The following is a 14594-nucleotide window of genomic DNA, read 5'->3' on the forward strand; positions in this document are numbered from 1 at the left end:
CAGCTGGATTTCATGCTGCACAGATTCATGAAAGAGAAATCAATGCTTGACCAGTCTGATAGCCTTGTATGATGAGATGATTGCCTCAGTGGGTGTGGGTAGAGGACTAAAGCTTGTTTATCTCAAATTTACTGAGGCTTTTGGCACTGTCTCCCATAGCGTCCTCACGAAGTACAGGCTAGGTAAGTGTTCAGTGAGTTGGACTGAAAACTGGATGAACTGCTTAGGCTTACACAGTTGTGCATAAAATCCAGCCAGAGGCCGATAACTAGTGTCCCAGAGTCAATGGTCCAAAAATTGTCCCAGACTCAATGGTTCAAAAATTATCCCATATCTTTATTACTGACCTGGATGATGGGACAGAGTGTATCCTCAGCAATGCTGCAGGCAATAGGAAATTGGAAGGAGTGGCTGATATACCAGAGGGTTATGCTGCCATTCAGAGGGAATACAACGAACTTGAGAAATGGGTAAACAGAAACTTCATGAGATTTGACAAGCTAGAATTCGAAGTCCTGCACCTGGGGAAGAACAATCCCAGGAACCAGCACAGGTTGGGGGCTGACAGCTGGAAAGCAGCTTTGTAGGAAAGGACCTGAGGGTACTGGAGAACAAGCTGACTGTGAGCCAGAAATGTGCTCTCATGGCAAAAAAAGACCGAGAGCCTCCTGGGCTGCATTAGGCACAGCATTTCCAGCAGATTGGGAGAGGTGATCCTTCACCTTTGCTCAGCTCTGGTGAGACACAGATACACCAGGGGTGACGTGTCCAGTTCTGTCTCCCATTTCTCCCAGTGCAGGAGACATGGACATACTCCAATGAGTCCAGTGTATAAATGGACACGGATGTAGACATGCTGGAGTGAGTTCAGTGAAGTCCAACAAGGTATTTAAAGGATCTGACATACAAGCAGGGGCCGAGAGAGCTGGTGCTGTTCAGTCTGGAGAAAGTTTAGACAGATCTTATAAATGTATATAAATCCCTGATGGGGGGAATGTGGGGGGTGTGGGAGACTCTTCTCAGTGGTGTCCAGTGACAGGACAAGAGCCAGTGGGCACTAACTGAAACACAAGGAATTCCATCTAAATATGAGAAAATATTTTTCTACTGTTTGAATATTGAGCACTAGCACAGGTTGACCAGAGGTTGTGGAGCCTCCATTCTTGGAAGTATTCAAAATCCAGTTAGACACAATACTGGGCAAACTGCTCTAGTTGACTCTGCTTTGAGGAAGGGGTTTAGACAAGATGATGTCCAGAGAGAGGCCTTTCAACCTCAACCATTATGTGACTCTGAAGCACAGGAAAGTGAAATAATAGCACACTAAACGAACTGAACTAAAGGCATAAGCTCTCTTGTAGATTTTCAAACTCCTAATTTTGGCCTAACAAAGTAACTGGGAAAACAGAATCAAGGGACACACATATTAGATAACCTCAGTGTACTTGGAAGCTGGCATACTGGACTGAAGTTTTTTTAGCTAGGCCAAATGAAATGATGAAGGGGATAAAGGAGAGTACTGACGTAAACTACAGCACTGCACAAGGGCAACCAAGGAGTTTAGGCTGAACTGTGAAGTTTTTGCTCATCTTAATATAGATTTATTATACCATGAGTGTACCTGAAGCACCCTTCAGGTCACAAGTCATTCCTCAGCACTGTCTGTGCAACAAACTCACATTGTCTTTTAACAGTCGTTTGAGTTACTTTTCACTTCTTTTCTTTGGCACAAGGTGTATATATACTGACAGTACTCCATCATCACAAACCTTTCTGCATTGCTGGTTCCCCAACCCCACATGCAGAAGGGGAAATGCTTCCTGAAAGAGATCTTAAAAGACTAAGAGATGGATGTGCCACTACAAGAGAGCCTGCCACTACAAGAGAGCCTGCCCTCTCCCTAGCCACCTGACCTGACATGCAGCTTCACTGTAGAAGAGACAGGCTCAAGCCTGAGCTCAAACACAGCTGTGATTTTAACCCAAGAGTCTGACTGTGCAAACAACTTGAACTTCTAAATCCAAGTACACATATTCTTGTTAGTCCTTCATAGATTCAGAGGCACTGGAGAAAACTGTATGTAGAAGTGGACATTAAGACTGCAACACAAACAAATGTGAGTGGTAAGGAGTGTACAAGGATGAAACACAAAAGATTGCCTTCGGATACATTTTGTTTGGCAGTCTGCAGTGTATTGTTTTGACAAGACTGTTACACAGGAACTCAAGGTTTCTTCTTGTTTCCTTGCATCTTCCTCAGTAGTGGTTAACATATTACAGCTAATCAGGCTGTACATTGGTTAGTTAAAAACAGATATTGAAAAGTAGAGCACATTCTATTTCTGGTTGACTGCTGGTGTTAGATGACCACTGCTGTTAAAGGAACAGGCATATATAAATGACAAAAAAGGTGTTCGAGGAAAATGAGCAAATGCTTTATGATCAAAGAGAACAAAAGTTAGTGAAGATGATAACTGTAGTGAAAGGTTTCTGGAAGCAGATACTACCTTAGTGTTTCATCTACGTCGTGTTTCACTAAACTTTGCTTAGGCTTTAGAGAGAGCTACGAACCACACAGAAACCACAGCGGTCTTCAAGACGTGAGAGGTTTCCAGGTATGCACAGACAGCCAAGGGTTTACCCAGTAGATCACTGGGACAGCAGCTTTATCATTTCCCCATCCCCTCTCTGTTTCACTCACCTCTCAACAAGATATTTCCTGCTACTTGCCCCTTTGCACTCTTGCTCCTCTCAAATTGTAACATCATTCATCTTCCATGTAGACACTACTCTCTAACTTAAATTTCTGGCAGCCAGTTTAACACACTGTTGTTGAACCAACTTAAAGGGGACTACAAGACCTCAAGCCATATAGGTATCTTATCCTGCATAAAACATTTTAAATTCAGAATTGAAAATAAACAGAATCCTTCCATGAGGGGTATTCCATTAGGATTAGCCCCAGTTCAAATCTTTTTACTGAAGTAGTAAAAGGACAAATCAAATATGCAGTGCCTCTGCAACTGTGCCCCAAATTATAGACTTCAAAATGAAATTGAGTCCTGTTCTCAAACATTCTTCCATTTCTTGGAAGTTCAAAGGAAGTTTATATAGAATGGGACATCGCCAGCTTCATTAGAATCCATTTTAAAGTCAATGTCCACTATTTTTTCCCAAATCAACCTTTTACAGCTTTGTTTAGATACATCCTCAGAGTATCAAGACAATGAAGTATTCCTACAAAAGGCGATGTTCTTAAGTTAACTGCAGAGAGACAGAGCAGGTGAGCAATTCCAGAAGGGCAAGGCAGTGGCATGCGGGAAAAGCCCAAGACTGGATAAACAAAGTACAGCACCTGATCCACGTCTTGAAACTGAGACAAATGTCTTTTTCATCACAATACACTCTTCCTCAGAAAAGGGCAATGGCATCAATAGAGCTGATTTTGTCACAGAGAAAATGTGCAGAATTAGGTCTCCTATCAATAACTCACAGCCCTGCCAATGGAGCCTCAAGTTGTGTTTTAAAAAAGTGCCCCCCCTTCTGACCAATAAAGACTCCCAAGAGTGGCTTTGCAAGATATTTTGGGCTAATTTTAAAATACAGTTCAGTTTATAAAAGTTAATTAGACTTGTTCTAAGACATAAACTCTCAGTCAAAGCACAGAACTTCCACTGAATTTCAAAATATTTCTACACTTTTTTAAATAAGTGAAGGTTTTCCTTTGCTTATGCAATGCTATATTCTGGGCTAAATATATCTATTCATCAATTTCTTAAGATAATAAGAAAGTTGTAACAACTCTGAGTGTTATTTTGTGTCACAGGACCAGGCTTCCCATAAGCGTTCAGATGTGCAAGGGCTTACTTCATGAGGAGTGGTGCCAACTCAGGCCACTGAAAGTGATAAAGTGACATCTGTGCCATGCTCAGCCATGCCAGGGGAATTGCTGTTAGCCCCAGACCAGGATGCTTTAGGTGGACTAAAGCACTGACCTGACTAACTGTCAGGTTGGTGGTTCATAAAGGTGATCAGTTCACAGATAGCAGTGATGTAATGACGCCAATGCCTCCATTTATAGCTTGGAAGGAAGGCTACCGAAGGGAGAGTAATTGTTGGAATACAAATATTTTAATGACAGCTTTTTAAGTGACTTTTCAAAATAAATCTCATGAACAGTCCAGATACTCATTTATATGCCATCTGGATAACAGCATTCAGCAAGAGGACAAGAAGCCAAAAAATGACAAGCAAGTTCGCTGCTTCTGTACGAGTCAGATCCTTTCAATCTGCAAGGACACATAATTGAGGAAGGTAAACTCTGGGTTTTCTCCTCTCTTTCTGGATAAGATTTTTTTTTTTAGTTTAATTCCTATATCTTTTTCCTGATGTTGAAATCATAAATTATAATATATAAAGTTATTTTTTTTCTCCTAAGTAGTTACTCCTAACTGATACAGTACTAAGGACAAGATGGAAAATGCATCTACAAGCAATATCACAGTTTAGTGCAGCCTCAATGAAAATTCATGGAAGAAATAACCTAAGCAACACTGAAATACACTGCTTACATGTGCTGTTCAGGTATTTTGTATCAATAGTTTTCTGCCTTTTGAAAAGGAGTACTAGTAAATAGCAGAAATATTACTTTTTTTGGTTTGTTTTGGTTTTTGTGTTTGTTTTGTTTTGTTTTTTTAAAAAAAGCATAATTCTGTGCTACAAAATTTGGTACCAGTGAACAAGTTATTTCTGAGCTTTGTCTTCAGCATCAACATATTGAGAAGTAGATGACTTAAATTGCTTAAATGGCAAATCTTAGGTTTAAATCAAAACAATGGCTACTTTTGTTAATTCAACATATCTTCAGAGCCAGTCAGTAGTCTGATGCATGCTCCTTAGCACATCTGCATTGTTAATATTAGCATATCCTGTGGATTTCTGCCTTTTAATTGCTATAACTCTTCTACGTGAAAAATTAAGTAACAAAAAGCATGAATGTTTCTAAATACCTGATTAATTATCTGTTGCTGCAGCTTTTTTCCAGACTCTGAAAGAGAAAGAAAAGAATTAGTTTGTACATATTTTAATGAAGATGATATTGGACATGTCACTATCAATATACATGGCACAGAACAATAAACAGTGAATTAATCAAAAAAATAATCAAACCTTATAATTAAGAAACAGAATTTAACATGTAGAAATTACTTGAAACTTCAAAATGGAAATCTACCTAAAACAAAAGAAACACAAGCCCCTCTTAATCAAGATGTGATAAAAAGATAATTGATATAGGGTAGCCAATCTTGCTAAGCTGGAACCACAAAGAAATCACAAAATTTAAAGGAGAGGCAACAAATTTCAAATATGTGCTATGGAGCATCTTAATATAGTGAGAGCGTACTATGTGCTGGAGAAACTGGTAACATCCAGCTCAAGATCTGACCACTGGAGGAGGAAAGCAGCTTCTGCCATTACCTTAAAATAAAATTACGTGTCTGTGTCAAGACTGAGATTCGGCACCAGCTGGCTCAAGTGAGAAATTCTATCCTGATAATATCACAAAGCGGCAAGTTGAATGATGGTTTTGTTTCCTTATTCTGGCCTTCTTCTGCAGCATCCTTCAGTGTGCTCCTGGAGATATAATCAGAGCCTGGACAATGCACTGCTTTCTACAGCTGTCTGGGACCCTGGCAGCAAAGACACCTAAAAACTATTCTTTTCTTTTCGACCAATTTTGTCTCATTTACTGCTCCCATGCACTAGATGTCAAAAGGGCAGCTGGTATCAATTACCCTCCCTTTGCTTTTGGAGACCATCCACATGTATTGGGGAAAGTCAGGAATTTCACACTTGCCTATCCAGCTAGGCTACGTGCACCCAGAGGGTTTTTAAAAATAATAATGATAGGAGACACGACTTACAACCTGTCAGTACCACTACTAACTGTCAGGGGAGACTGTCTAGCATGGGTGGCTGCCACCTCCAGCACTGGAAATGATACTCCCTTTCAACAGAACTTTTCCATACTAATATGTGTGGCACAAACAGAATTTTTAAAATGAGGTGTAAATATATAAAGTGTTAAAATACAGTATAAAGACTCTATTTAAAGGAGAATTATCTTCCCTACTCATCCCTGAGACTACTACTCTTTTCAATGAAAGCATTATAGATAATTCAGATAATTACTTTAGGCTATATTATAAGATTGTCTCTTATGATAATTACTTCCTGCATGCTTGTGTTGTGTTTTCATTTGCTAAATATAAAAATTATCCTTTTTTTTTAGCTAAAAACCCTCTACACAACTATCATTTAGGGGAGATTTCTTAAAATGTAGTCCCTTGTTCACTGAGTTCATCTTTGGGAGAAATAAGATTTATTCTTGTAACTAATATTTTAACCAAATAGATTGTTGGTAATAGAAGATTAAAGGAGTATGTGTTTTTAGCATTCTCTAATGATATACAAGTTGCTAGGAAAGCAGAGTGTTTGAAATCTCTGGTTAGATCAACACTATTTTGCTCAAAGGTTTGTGGACTTTGAATACTGATGCTTTCCTGTTTCCCAGTACATTTGTTTTTAGGCTATTTTGATTCACTTTAAAGGAATTTTAATAACTTTCTGTTGACAGCATGGACAGCTGGTCTTGAGAATTAGTGAAAATTCACTTGCTGACTGAGGAAGGAAGTGACATCAATGAGTTTCTAAAGTCAGCCCCCAGGGAAAAGTGTGCTCCACGAGAGTAGCCTTTCATGCCATTGTATTTCCAGTGATGCCTTGAGATGCAAATTGCATTATCAATCAAACTTATGGTTTCTACCTCAGACAAATATAAAAAAAGAACACAAAGACTGTGAAAGACCTTTGCAGTCATTTCTGACACTGCTAAGAAAAAGGTGAAGAGGAATTTATGATAGTTCTTTCCTTGTTCTCTTCTTTTGGTGATTTAAATGTAAGTATCAAGGAAAGGGCAGTTGCAGAAGTGACTGTATGATACGACAGCAATGGTAACATGGGTTAAACAGGACAGAGATTTACTAGGCTGTTAACGGTAGAAGAGAGATCAAATTCAAGGTCACCAGCAAATTGAATACTGTGTTCTCCATTTATTCGCTAGATGATCCTTGTCCTCATCACAGAATAACTACGTGAATTTGGCATAGTCAGCACTTGTACTCAGAAGGGACCAAGGTCTGTAATAACAGACATGCTACAAATTAGGGTGGAAATATATTGGCATCATTATATAGGGAAGCCTGCAAAGTCCTGGCCTATTTTGAAGAAACATCATGAAAAGCAGTGAAAAAACAAGAACAATATCTACAGTGCTGAAGGGGAATCAGTTTCCAGCTGCCAGTGACTAATAGTAGGGCAGAAAACCATTGAAACTAGGCAGAATTTTGTTTGTCTTATTTTGTTTCGGGTTTTGTTTGGGTTTTTTTTGGTTTTTGTTTGTTTGCTTTTTAAATCCCCAGAATTCTCCTACAGTGACTCTGGCCCTCTCAATTTTGAGAAGGATGTTTCTGTCTAGGTGCTGTGTGATCACTTGTGGTGACCATGGACATTCACCAGAGGGATTAAAGAAACTCCACTGAAAAAAGTGCTCCAAATTCAAAGGACATGAGGCAATGGGACACTGATGAAACGAGAATTGTCAGAACATGTCAGCCAGTCCTACAGGCAACACCTGCGTCAGTCTCATGAAATGCGGGTAATACTTCACACTTGCAAGAAGCTTCATTTCTGGCAGATGTACATATCCTAAATTTAAAATTTATGACAGTTTTTCCTGAGCCACTGCAATGAGGTAGCAGCTTATGCAAGAACATCAAACAAACCAGGAAATTTACTGCCATCTGAAAACTTATGTGGAAGCTGCCCAGTAGTAGCTGGTGTAGTCAAGAACATACCTTCCACAACTCAGACTGCTTGTGAATGGCTTGCTCTTCTGCTATATTTCTTCTGAAACTCATTTTTTCTACCTGTCCTCTGGCAAACTGTTCCTAAATGGGCTCAATAGTACCACCTGACCAGCCTTAAAAGAACAAGCAAATCAAAAGGCATTAATTATAGTCAACTACAATTGCTGCAACTTTGTGATTCAGAAGTTGTATTTACTAGTATAAACTATGATTCTTATTTGCTGAGGCTGTGCTTTCGTGCTATGCTAACTGAGGCTAAACTGCTGCAACTGGATTCCAATGATATTTTTGCATCAGTACTGGAAAACATACCTTTCCCAATGAATTTTTACTGATTTTTTTTTTTGTCTCTCTGCTTGCAAAAAGTGTAATGGATGGTTGACTGGTTGAGATAAATGGCCTTCTTGGGTTGACCTCAAGCTATATCACTTAAAAAAATATTACAACAAACATTGTTTAAAAGTTTCTCTGTATTTTCATTCCCTCATTAGTATATTAATTCCTGTTTCCAGGGCAAGTTGGGTTTTTCAATATTTTTTTTTTTTATTGCTTGTCCTTATAAGATCATCTTACTGAGAGAAATAACATATGTTTTCTAATGTAACTGACAACTGCAAGAAATGAGAGTGTGCCTTAATTGCTGCTGTCACCAGGAATGGCAACACTGACTCCTCAGCCTTATGCACACAACCTACACAGAGAACAACATGTAATTATGCACACTACGCCCTGCTTACCTCCATACAAAGGAATGTGATATTTGTGCAGGTTTACAGATTAATCTGCTGTAATTCCCTTTAATGTTAAACTACTTCCAGCTCAAATATAATTAAGATCACCAGGTACAAAAGATTCAGATTGGAAATATGAGTACACTCCAACAGAACAAATAACAGCTTGATGCTGTTTCTTATGTTCAAACAGTCGGATACATTAAGGATTTTGACAGCATGTTTGTTCCCTAAGTATGTAGATGAAAAAACAAAGGTTTCATTTCAAAAGGCAAAACACTACTAACTGTATTTAATTAGAGAGCAAAATCCCTTAAATATACAGATCTGCCAATTTATGTGACATGACTGCTTCAAGACCTAGCAACGAAGGATTTTAATTTTTTTTCCTTCCAAAAATCAAATCCCAATTTATACTTCAAGCAATGTCAATAAAATAAAGGCTTTAGAATAAAAAGTTTGCTCCTTAAGTCTTCAGATAATTCTACTCCTATTTGTGCCATGGCAGCAAGGCAGGGGATGAACAGAAGTTTTGGGTCTGTCTCCCTGTTCTCAAGTATCTGAGGGTTTCCAAGCAGGCTGAGAAAAGTGTGGAGATCTCAGAGGGCAAAGGGGGCCCTCAGCCTTGCTCTGAAACAGTAACATGCATAGTCTGACACAGACATCACTTAACTTCAAGTGGGAATGGTATTACTAAGAAATCAGTTGTGAAGAGGGAATTTTATGTTCTAATACCAATTTAATTTTGTTTTTCCACTTTGTGAGACAAACACACACTAACAGCTTTGTATTTTACTTTATGTTTATAGACTTAAATAAACACATATGCAACCTATTCAATTATGATCCACCCCACTTTCATTACTGGTGTCCTAATCAACCAGAGCGGATTTTGAGAAGTAAAAGGAAACCAAAGCACTCATTTGTGATAAACTTCTGCAGCAATATCCCATGGCACCCGAGCCTGAGGAAGAAACACTCAGAATTGTTTTTCAGACTTATAACAGACACGGTGTGACACCAACAGATTATCTCCTCTGAAAGCCTGAAACTTGGCATACAAAGATTAAAATATTTAGGACAGAACCACACATTTCCTATAAATTATTGGCAGAATCTCAGAGGTCTATAAGCAACAGAGCTGTTGTAGATCTGCACAGCATCTCCTTCTTCTTCTAACAAGGAATTCATTAAACTGAAAGTGCTCATTTATAGCATTGCCTTCAAAACCTAGTTTAGCTTACTTTTGTACCTCTGTGATATTTATGCAACTGAATATGCTTACAGTGGCCTAAAATATATTAATCACATATTCTTGGTATTGCATAATCCTTCTCAGTTGTCACAATGCCAACTCATAAGTTGCCCTGGCAGTAGGAAACATAAAAAGAAACCCAAGTTGATACTGATTGAAGCAAATGAAGGAAAGTTGGCCATCTCAAAACACTGAAACTCTCACAGCATTCCAAGGTCTCCCTAGCTAATTTTTCGTGATTACTTTTGATATGAAAACAGACCTTTAATTGTCAGTCTCTAATAAGGATGCAGAACTGTTCCCTGGGAGGTTCAAAGGACCCTGGGAAACTAAACACTTACGAAAGCTTGAGTAGCCAAATGTCCTGTGCTGATTAACATAGACCATTCAGTTTCCACCTAACGAAGTCATAACAAGAAGGAACCCCAAAGGAAAAAAAATAAATTGGACTGACAAAGAAACATTAGTCTTAATAGGACTGAGGGCCCTCATTCATTAATTCTGTTGAGTGTAAAAAGGAGGTGGGGGTATAACTCAAATCCATTCCTGGACCAAATCCTGCACTGGCTAACATTGTGTAACTGCAGTCAGGGCAACGAGATGTTATAATATCAGTTAATTAAAAAATTGAAGTTTTATCTGCTCTCTGCCTCAACAGCAATGATAAATATTTTCCAATGAGACAGAATTGCCAGGATGCCCACTAACAGAATCAGTAAACAGGCTTGTTTGCCAGTTTTCTTCTAGAAGACTGTGCTTTCTATATCTGGGAAAAGGAAAAGCAAAAATTTGACATATTTTTTCCTTTAAGGACAGAAGATTTGAGATAATGGAAACATGCCAGACAGCATACTTGGTTGTAACATCAACACAATATTGATATGGTTTGGGTGGTTTCCAGATGAACATGGTGTATATTTCCAGTATCTATTTGGCATTCATGCTGTATCTAACAACAAGAGAAATTTGTTTCAGTTTTGTCTTACAGCTCACTGTGCAACTGCTTTGAAAACCTTTTTCCTTTTATCCAACTGCTTCACTACTTTTTTCAGGTTCCTGACCTCTTAGGGAACTGAATGGAACAAATTGTGCATACCTACTCATCTGCAATAGGCAAGCAAAGGTCAGCTAATTATGTCTTAGTACATGCATTTGCTCAAATTCTATCACAATGTGATCCAAATCCAATGGTAGAAACTGTTCAGTTCCCACACTGCAAGGGCTACTGTTTATTCATCTGAAATCACATGGACCACTAGCTTCCACTTTCATGTTGCTAGTTATGTATGGTGCTTTATGCTGCTTTATATTATGATCATCTGGGGGGGAGACAGGTCACATAATCAGTTAAAATGCCTTTTTGACTATGCTTGTGTCAACCTCAATTGCTCATGCAGTTATATTCCACAAAATAGGTTTCTGGGCTTTGACACAAAGGAAGTTGTTTTCACCCATCAGCTGGTCTGTTGCAGTTTCCTATATTAAGGTTATTAGTATATGATTCTGTGACGGATCATGGAATGGCTTGGGTTGGAAGGGACCTTAAAGGTCATCTATTTCCAATGTCTGTGCCATGAGCAGGGACACCTTCCACTTGACCAGGTTGCTCAGAGCTCCATCAACCTGGTCTTGGATGGTTGACTGCGATTTTTTTTCTGACAAAGGAAAACTGTTTGATATTTACTCTAAGAACATTCCAGTAAGAGCTGTCATGATAGAAAAGCCCATGGAGAGCAACTGGAGCTTGAATCTACATACTCAGACCCCACTCAGTAATAAAGCTGAGGACATACAGCTCTCTAACATACCCTGCTATGGTCTTAGGCAGCTTAGGCATTGCACTCACAGTGGACTGAAACACTGCACAAGTTTGCCTTCGGTTTTGGTTCCTGCTTGGTTTCTGTCCATATTACGAACATATGGTTGCCCCCACCCAGATGAGGAATGTAAGTCCAGTTAAAATCTGCAGTCCGATTAACCATCTTGAGGTAAAGCCACATGGAGTCATGACCATCCAATCTACCATATCTTTAAAAAGGTCAGTTGTTTTTTCACTTATAATGAAGATAAGTTGATATCCAGCTGTGGAGCACACTATCCTGATATAATCTTAATTAGAATACCCTGGAAATGGCATATGCAGATGAAGGCACCAGTACCAGTGGGAAACAGCACACAAGCTGCTAGAGGGTTATGCCCACAGAAGTTTATTTTGACTCACCTGCTACGATAACTGCACCACAAACAGCTGAGCTACAGAGCTTCTCTGGTGTGATTCAGAAGCAGTGGTGTGTGCAAGTTAAGCACACAGCAAGCCCAAACAGGGGTGGAAAAACTGAACTTCTTGGCACTAATTACAAAGTAGAGTCTCACAGCAAAGTCACCATGGGAAGCCTTAGTCTACAGTTTCTGTATTTCAGAAATAAAAAGGAGACGAATTGTCTGTTCAACAAAAGGCCAGGAAGTGACCAGTGGTGATGAGAGTAAATATTCTTTCAATTTACTACTCATTCTGAGTTATGCCTACATAAATAAACTGTACTTGTTTAAATATGACCTCTTTCTTTGTTTAAGGTCTAAATGTGCCACTCTAAGGCATACTCTCAGCAGAATGACCTCAAACAACTTCTCAGAAATTATTCCAGTTACATGTAGAATATTCTCCAATGAGGATGTGACACTTACAGAAGACACTACTCACATTTACGAGGAAGGCTACATGCATGAGTATCTGGAATTAATCCACTAGTGAAGAACAGAGGGAAAAAGAAAAAGGTGAAATATGAGCCCTTTGAAATAGAACCTTAAAACCTGGAAAACTTAGAAAATTCTCTAAACCAAGTAATTTTATAGTGAAAGAAAACTAGGAGAAGAAAAGCAAAGAGAAACAAAGCTAGAACATAACCTTTGCTAATGCATAGCTCTGAATTAAAATTGGTCAGATACAAACCAAAAACCTACAGCAATCAGTTGCTGCAGGGAGTACAAATTTATCTACACTTCGTATAACTAGAGTATGACCTTTTACGACCACATCTTGTGGTTGACTTCAGCTGTAATTATTGGAAGTCATTTGTAAAAGGTCATCCATGACTGAGAATACAATATGAATCCAAGTTGCACAAGGATTCAGGTTTGTGCTACTCAAAAGAAATTGGGGATAGAGAAGGAGAGTGGGAAGCTCACCCACTGCTACAGATTCAGTTCTCAAATGGATTTGGATAGTTTGATGAGAGTATTAAATCTAAGTAGTCAATTTCAGATATGTGAATTATGAGAGAATACACAGGTTTTATTCTTGTCATTCATGACTATGTTATTTAAGCATTACCAAAGGAGTTTATATTATCAAATAAGGTTACTTATTTGATTATTGTAACCTTAAGTCAATTTTTGGTGTCTAGAGCACATCATCTTCCCACTGATTCTCCACTTTAGGAAAAGATTATGGATGTTCAGTTTTTATTGTTATAAAGAAGTAAGGTTCTTAGGTAAAGATAGTTTATAGCCCTAATTAACATATATAGCTGATTTTCTGCACACACAACTTTAGTACTGTTTGATTTTGGTGTTCTTTTTTGCTTTTTTGCTTTTCTTTTTTCACTAAAAGGATGTTATTTTAAGGACCTCCTTGCAAGAAGAGTCGATAATGATGCACAAGCAATTCTCAACCAGAAGAGTCCAAGGGCATGTGAAAACTTGACATGTTTTTAGTCATGTTCTCTGAACATCAGAATATTCAAACTGTATCTTCCAAGGTAGTTGATTAGGGGGAAAAAACAACAGTATACAATAATTAATGGGTAGAAGCAAAAGAAAAACAATATAAGAAAGAACTGGCAGCAGTTATTTAACCGAGACCTTAAGAGACCACCTCCGCAGAAACCCAGAACCAATTCTGAAGGCCAGTCTGTGAAGGATTCACCACCAAATATATGAAAGTAAAATTAAGATTATGCAATAAAATATTCTTTTATGCTTGACATCTTCAAAGCCAAATCTGTAGCTCAAGCTTGCAATCTGCCCTGCCACTAGCTATGGCCAGCCGAATAGCAACCGAGTGTACATTGCACATACTGGGGCTAATTGCAGTCACCTCCTTGCCCGCTGGTGAAACAACCTGACGCGCCAAGCCTCACAAACAGCACCATATTCTGCTTTGGCAGGAGCCTTTTGCTTGCTTTAGAAATGCCCATTTTGCTGCCCTCTGTGTGCCATCCTTGCTACGCCAACTTGGATATGTGTTCAAAAGTGGCAAGCGGCAGGGGTGATGAAGTAAGTTCAGCTGGAGAAATCATTATGAGAACTGAACTCACATATGCTACTGAAAACATAGTTAAATGATTCCTTTTAATTAAACAGAGACTCAAAATAACAGCAGTAAGGTGGTACCCAGTACCCAGAAACTGCAAAGTACCCCAGCACCTCAAGCATAAGTGCTGCACTGTATCAATTTGATCACTCGAGCAGAGTCTAAGCAGACGCTCTCAGGTAGAGCGCATCTTTTTCATGCACAGAGGGTGAATTGTCAAATAGGCCTTAAAACCACACCTGCAAGTGTTGTACACACCAGAATTTTCTGCCCACAAAATATTCTGCTGGTGCTCGCAAAGGACCATACGTACATACCAAAAGCTGGTGCTTAGGTACAATTTGCATCCATAAATGTGCAGGTGCAGTT

General features: G+C 38.9%; 2 protein-coding genes across 4 annotated transcripts in view; both read right to left on the reverse strand.

Moving 5' to 3' along the window:
* The window catches only part of AQP4 (aquaporin 4), a 51010-nt gene extending 45961 nt beyond the window's left edge, over positions 1-5049 (reverse strand). Inside the window, exon 1 of the mRNA XM_051775467.1 lies at positions 5009-5049. The gene's annotated coding sequence lies outside the window, so the exon portion shown is untranslated. The remainder of the gene's footprint in view (positions 1-5008) is intronic.
* CHST9 (carbohydrate sulfotransferase 9) overlaps positions 1-14594 on the reverse strand; it is an 88637-nt gene that overhangs the window by 13762 nt on the left and 60281 nt on the right. For all 3 annotated transcript variants that reach the window (XM_051775418.1, XM_051775409.1, XM_051775423.1), the window contains one exon: positions 5009-5046. In XM_051775418.1, the coding sequence (XP_051631378.1) occupies positions 5009-5046 (38 nt within the window). The remainder of the gene's footprint in view (positions 1-5008; positions 5047-14594) is intronic.

This window comes from Manacus candei, unplaced genomic scaffold (genome assembly GCF_025592945.1).
Source record: "Manacus candei isolate 608988 ecotype Guabito, Panama unplaced genomic scaffold, ASM2559294v1 h1tg000008l, whole genome shotgun sequence".
In the NCBI taxonomy this organism is placed as follows: Eukaryota; Metazoa; Chordata; class Aves; order Passeriformes; family Pipridae; genus Manacus; species Manacus candei.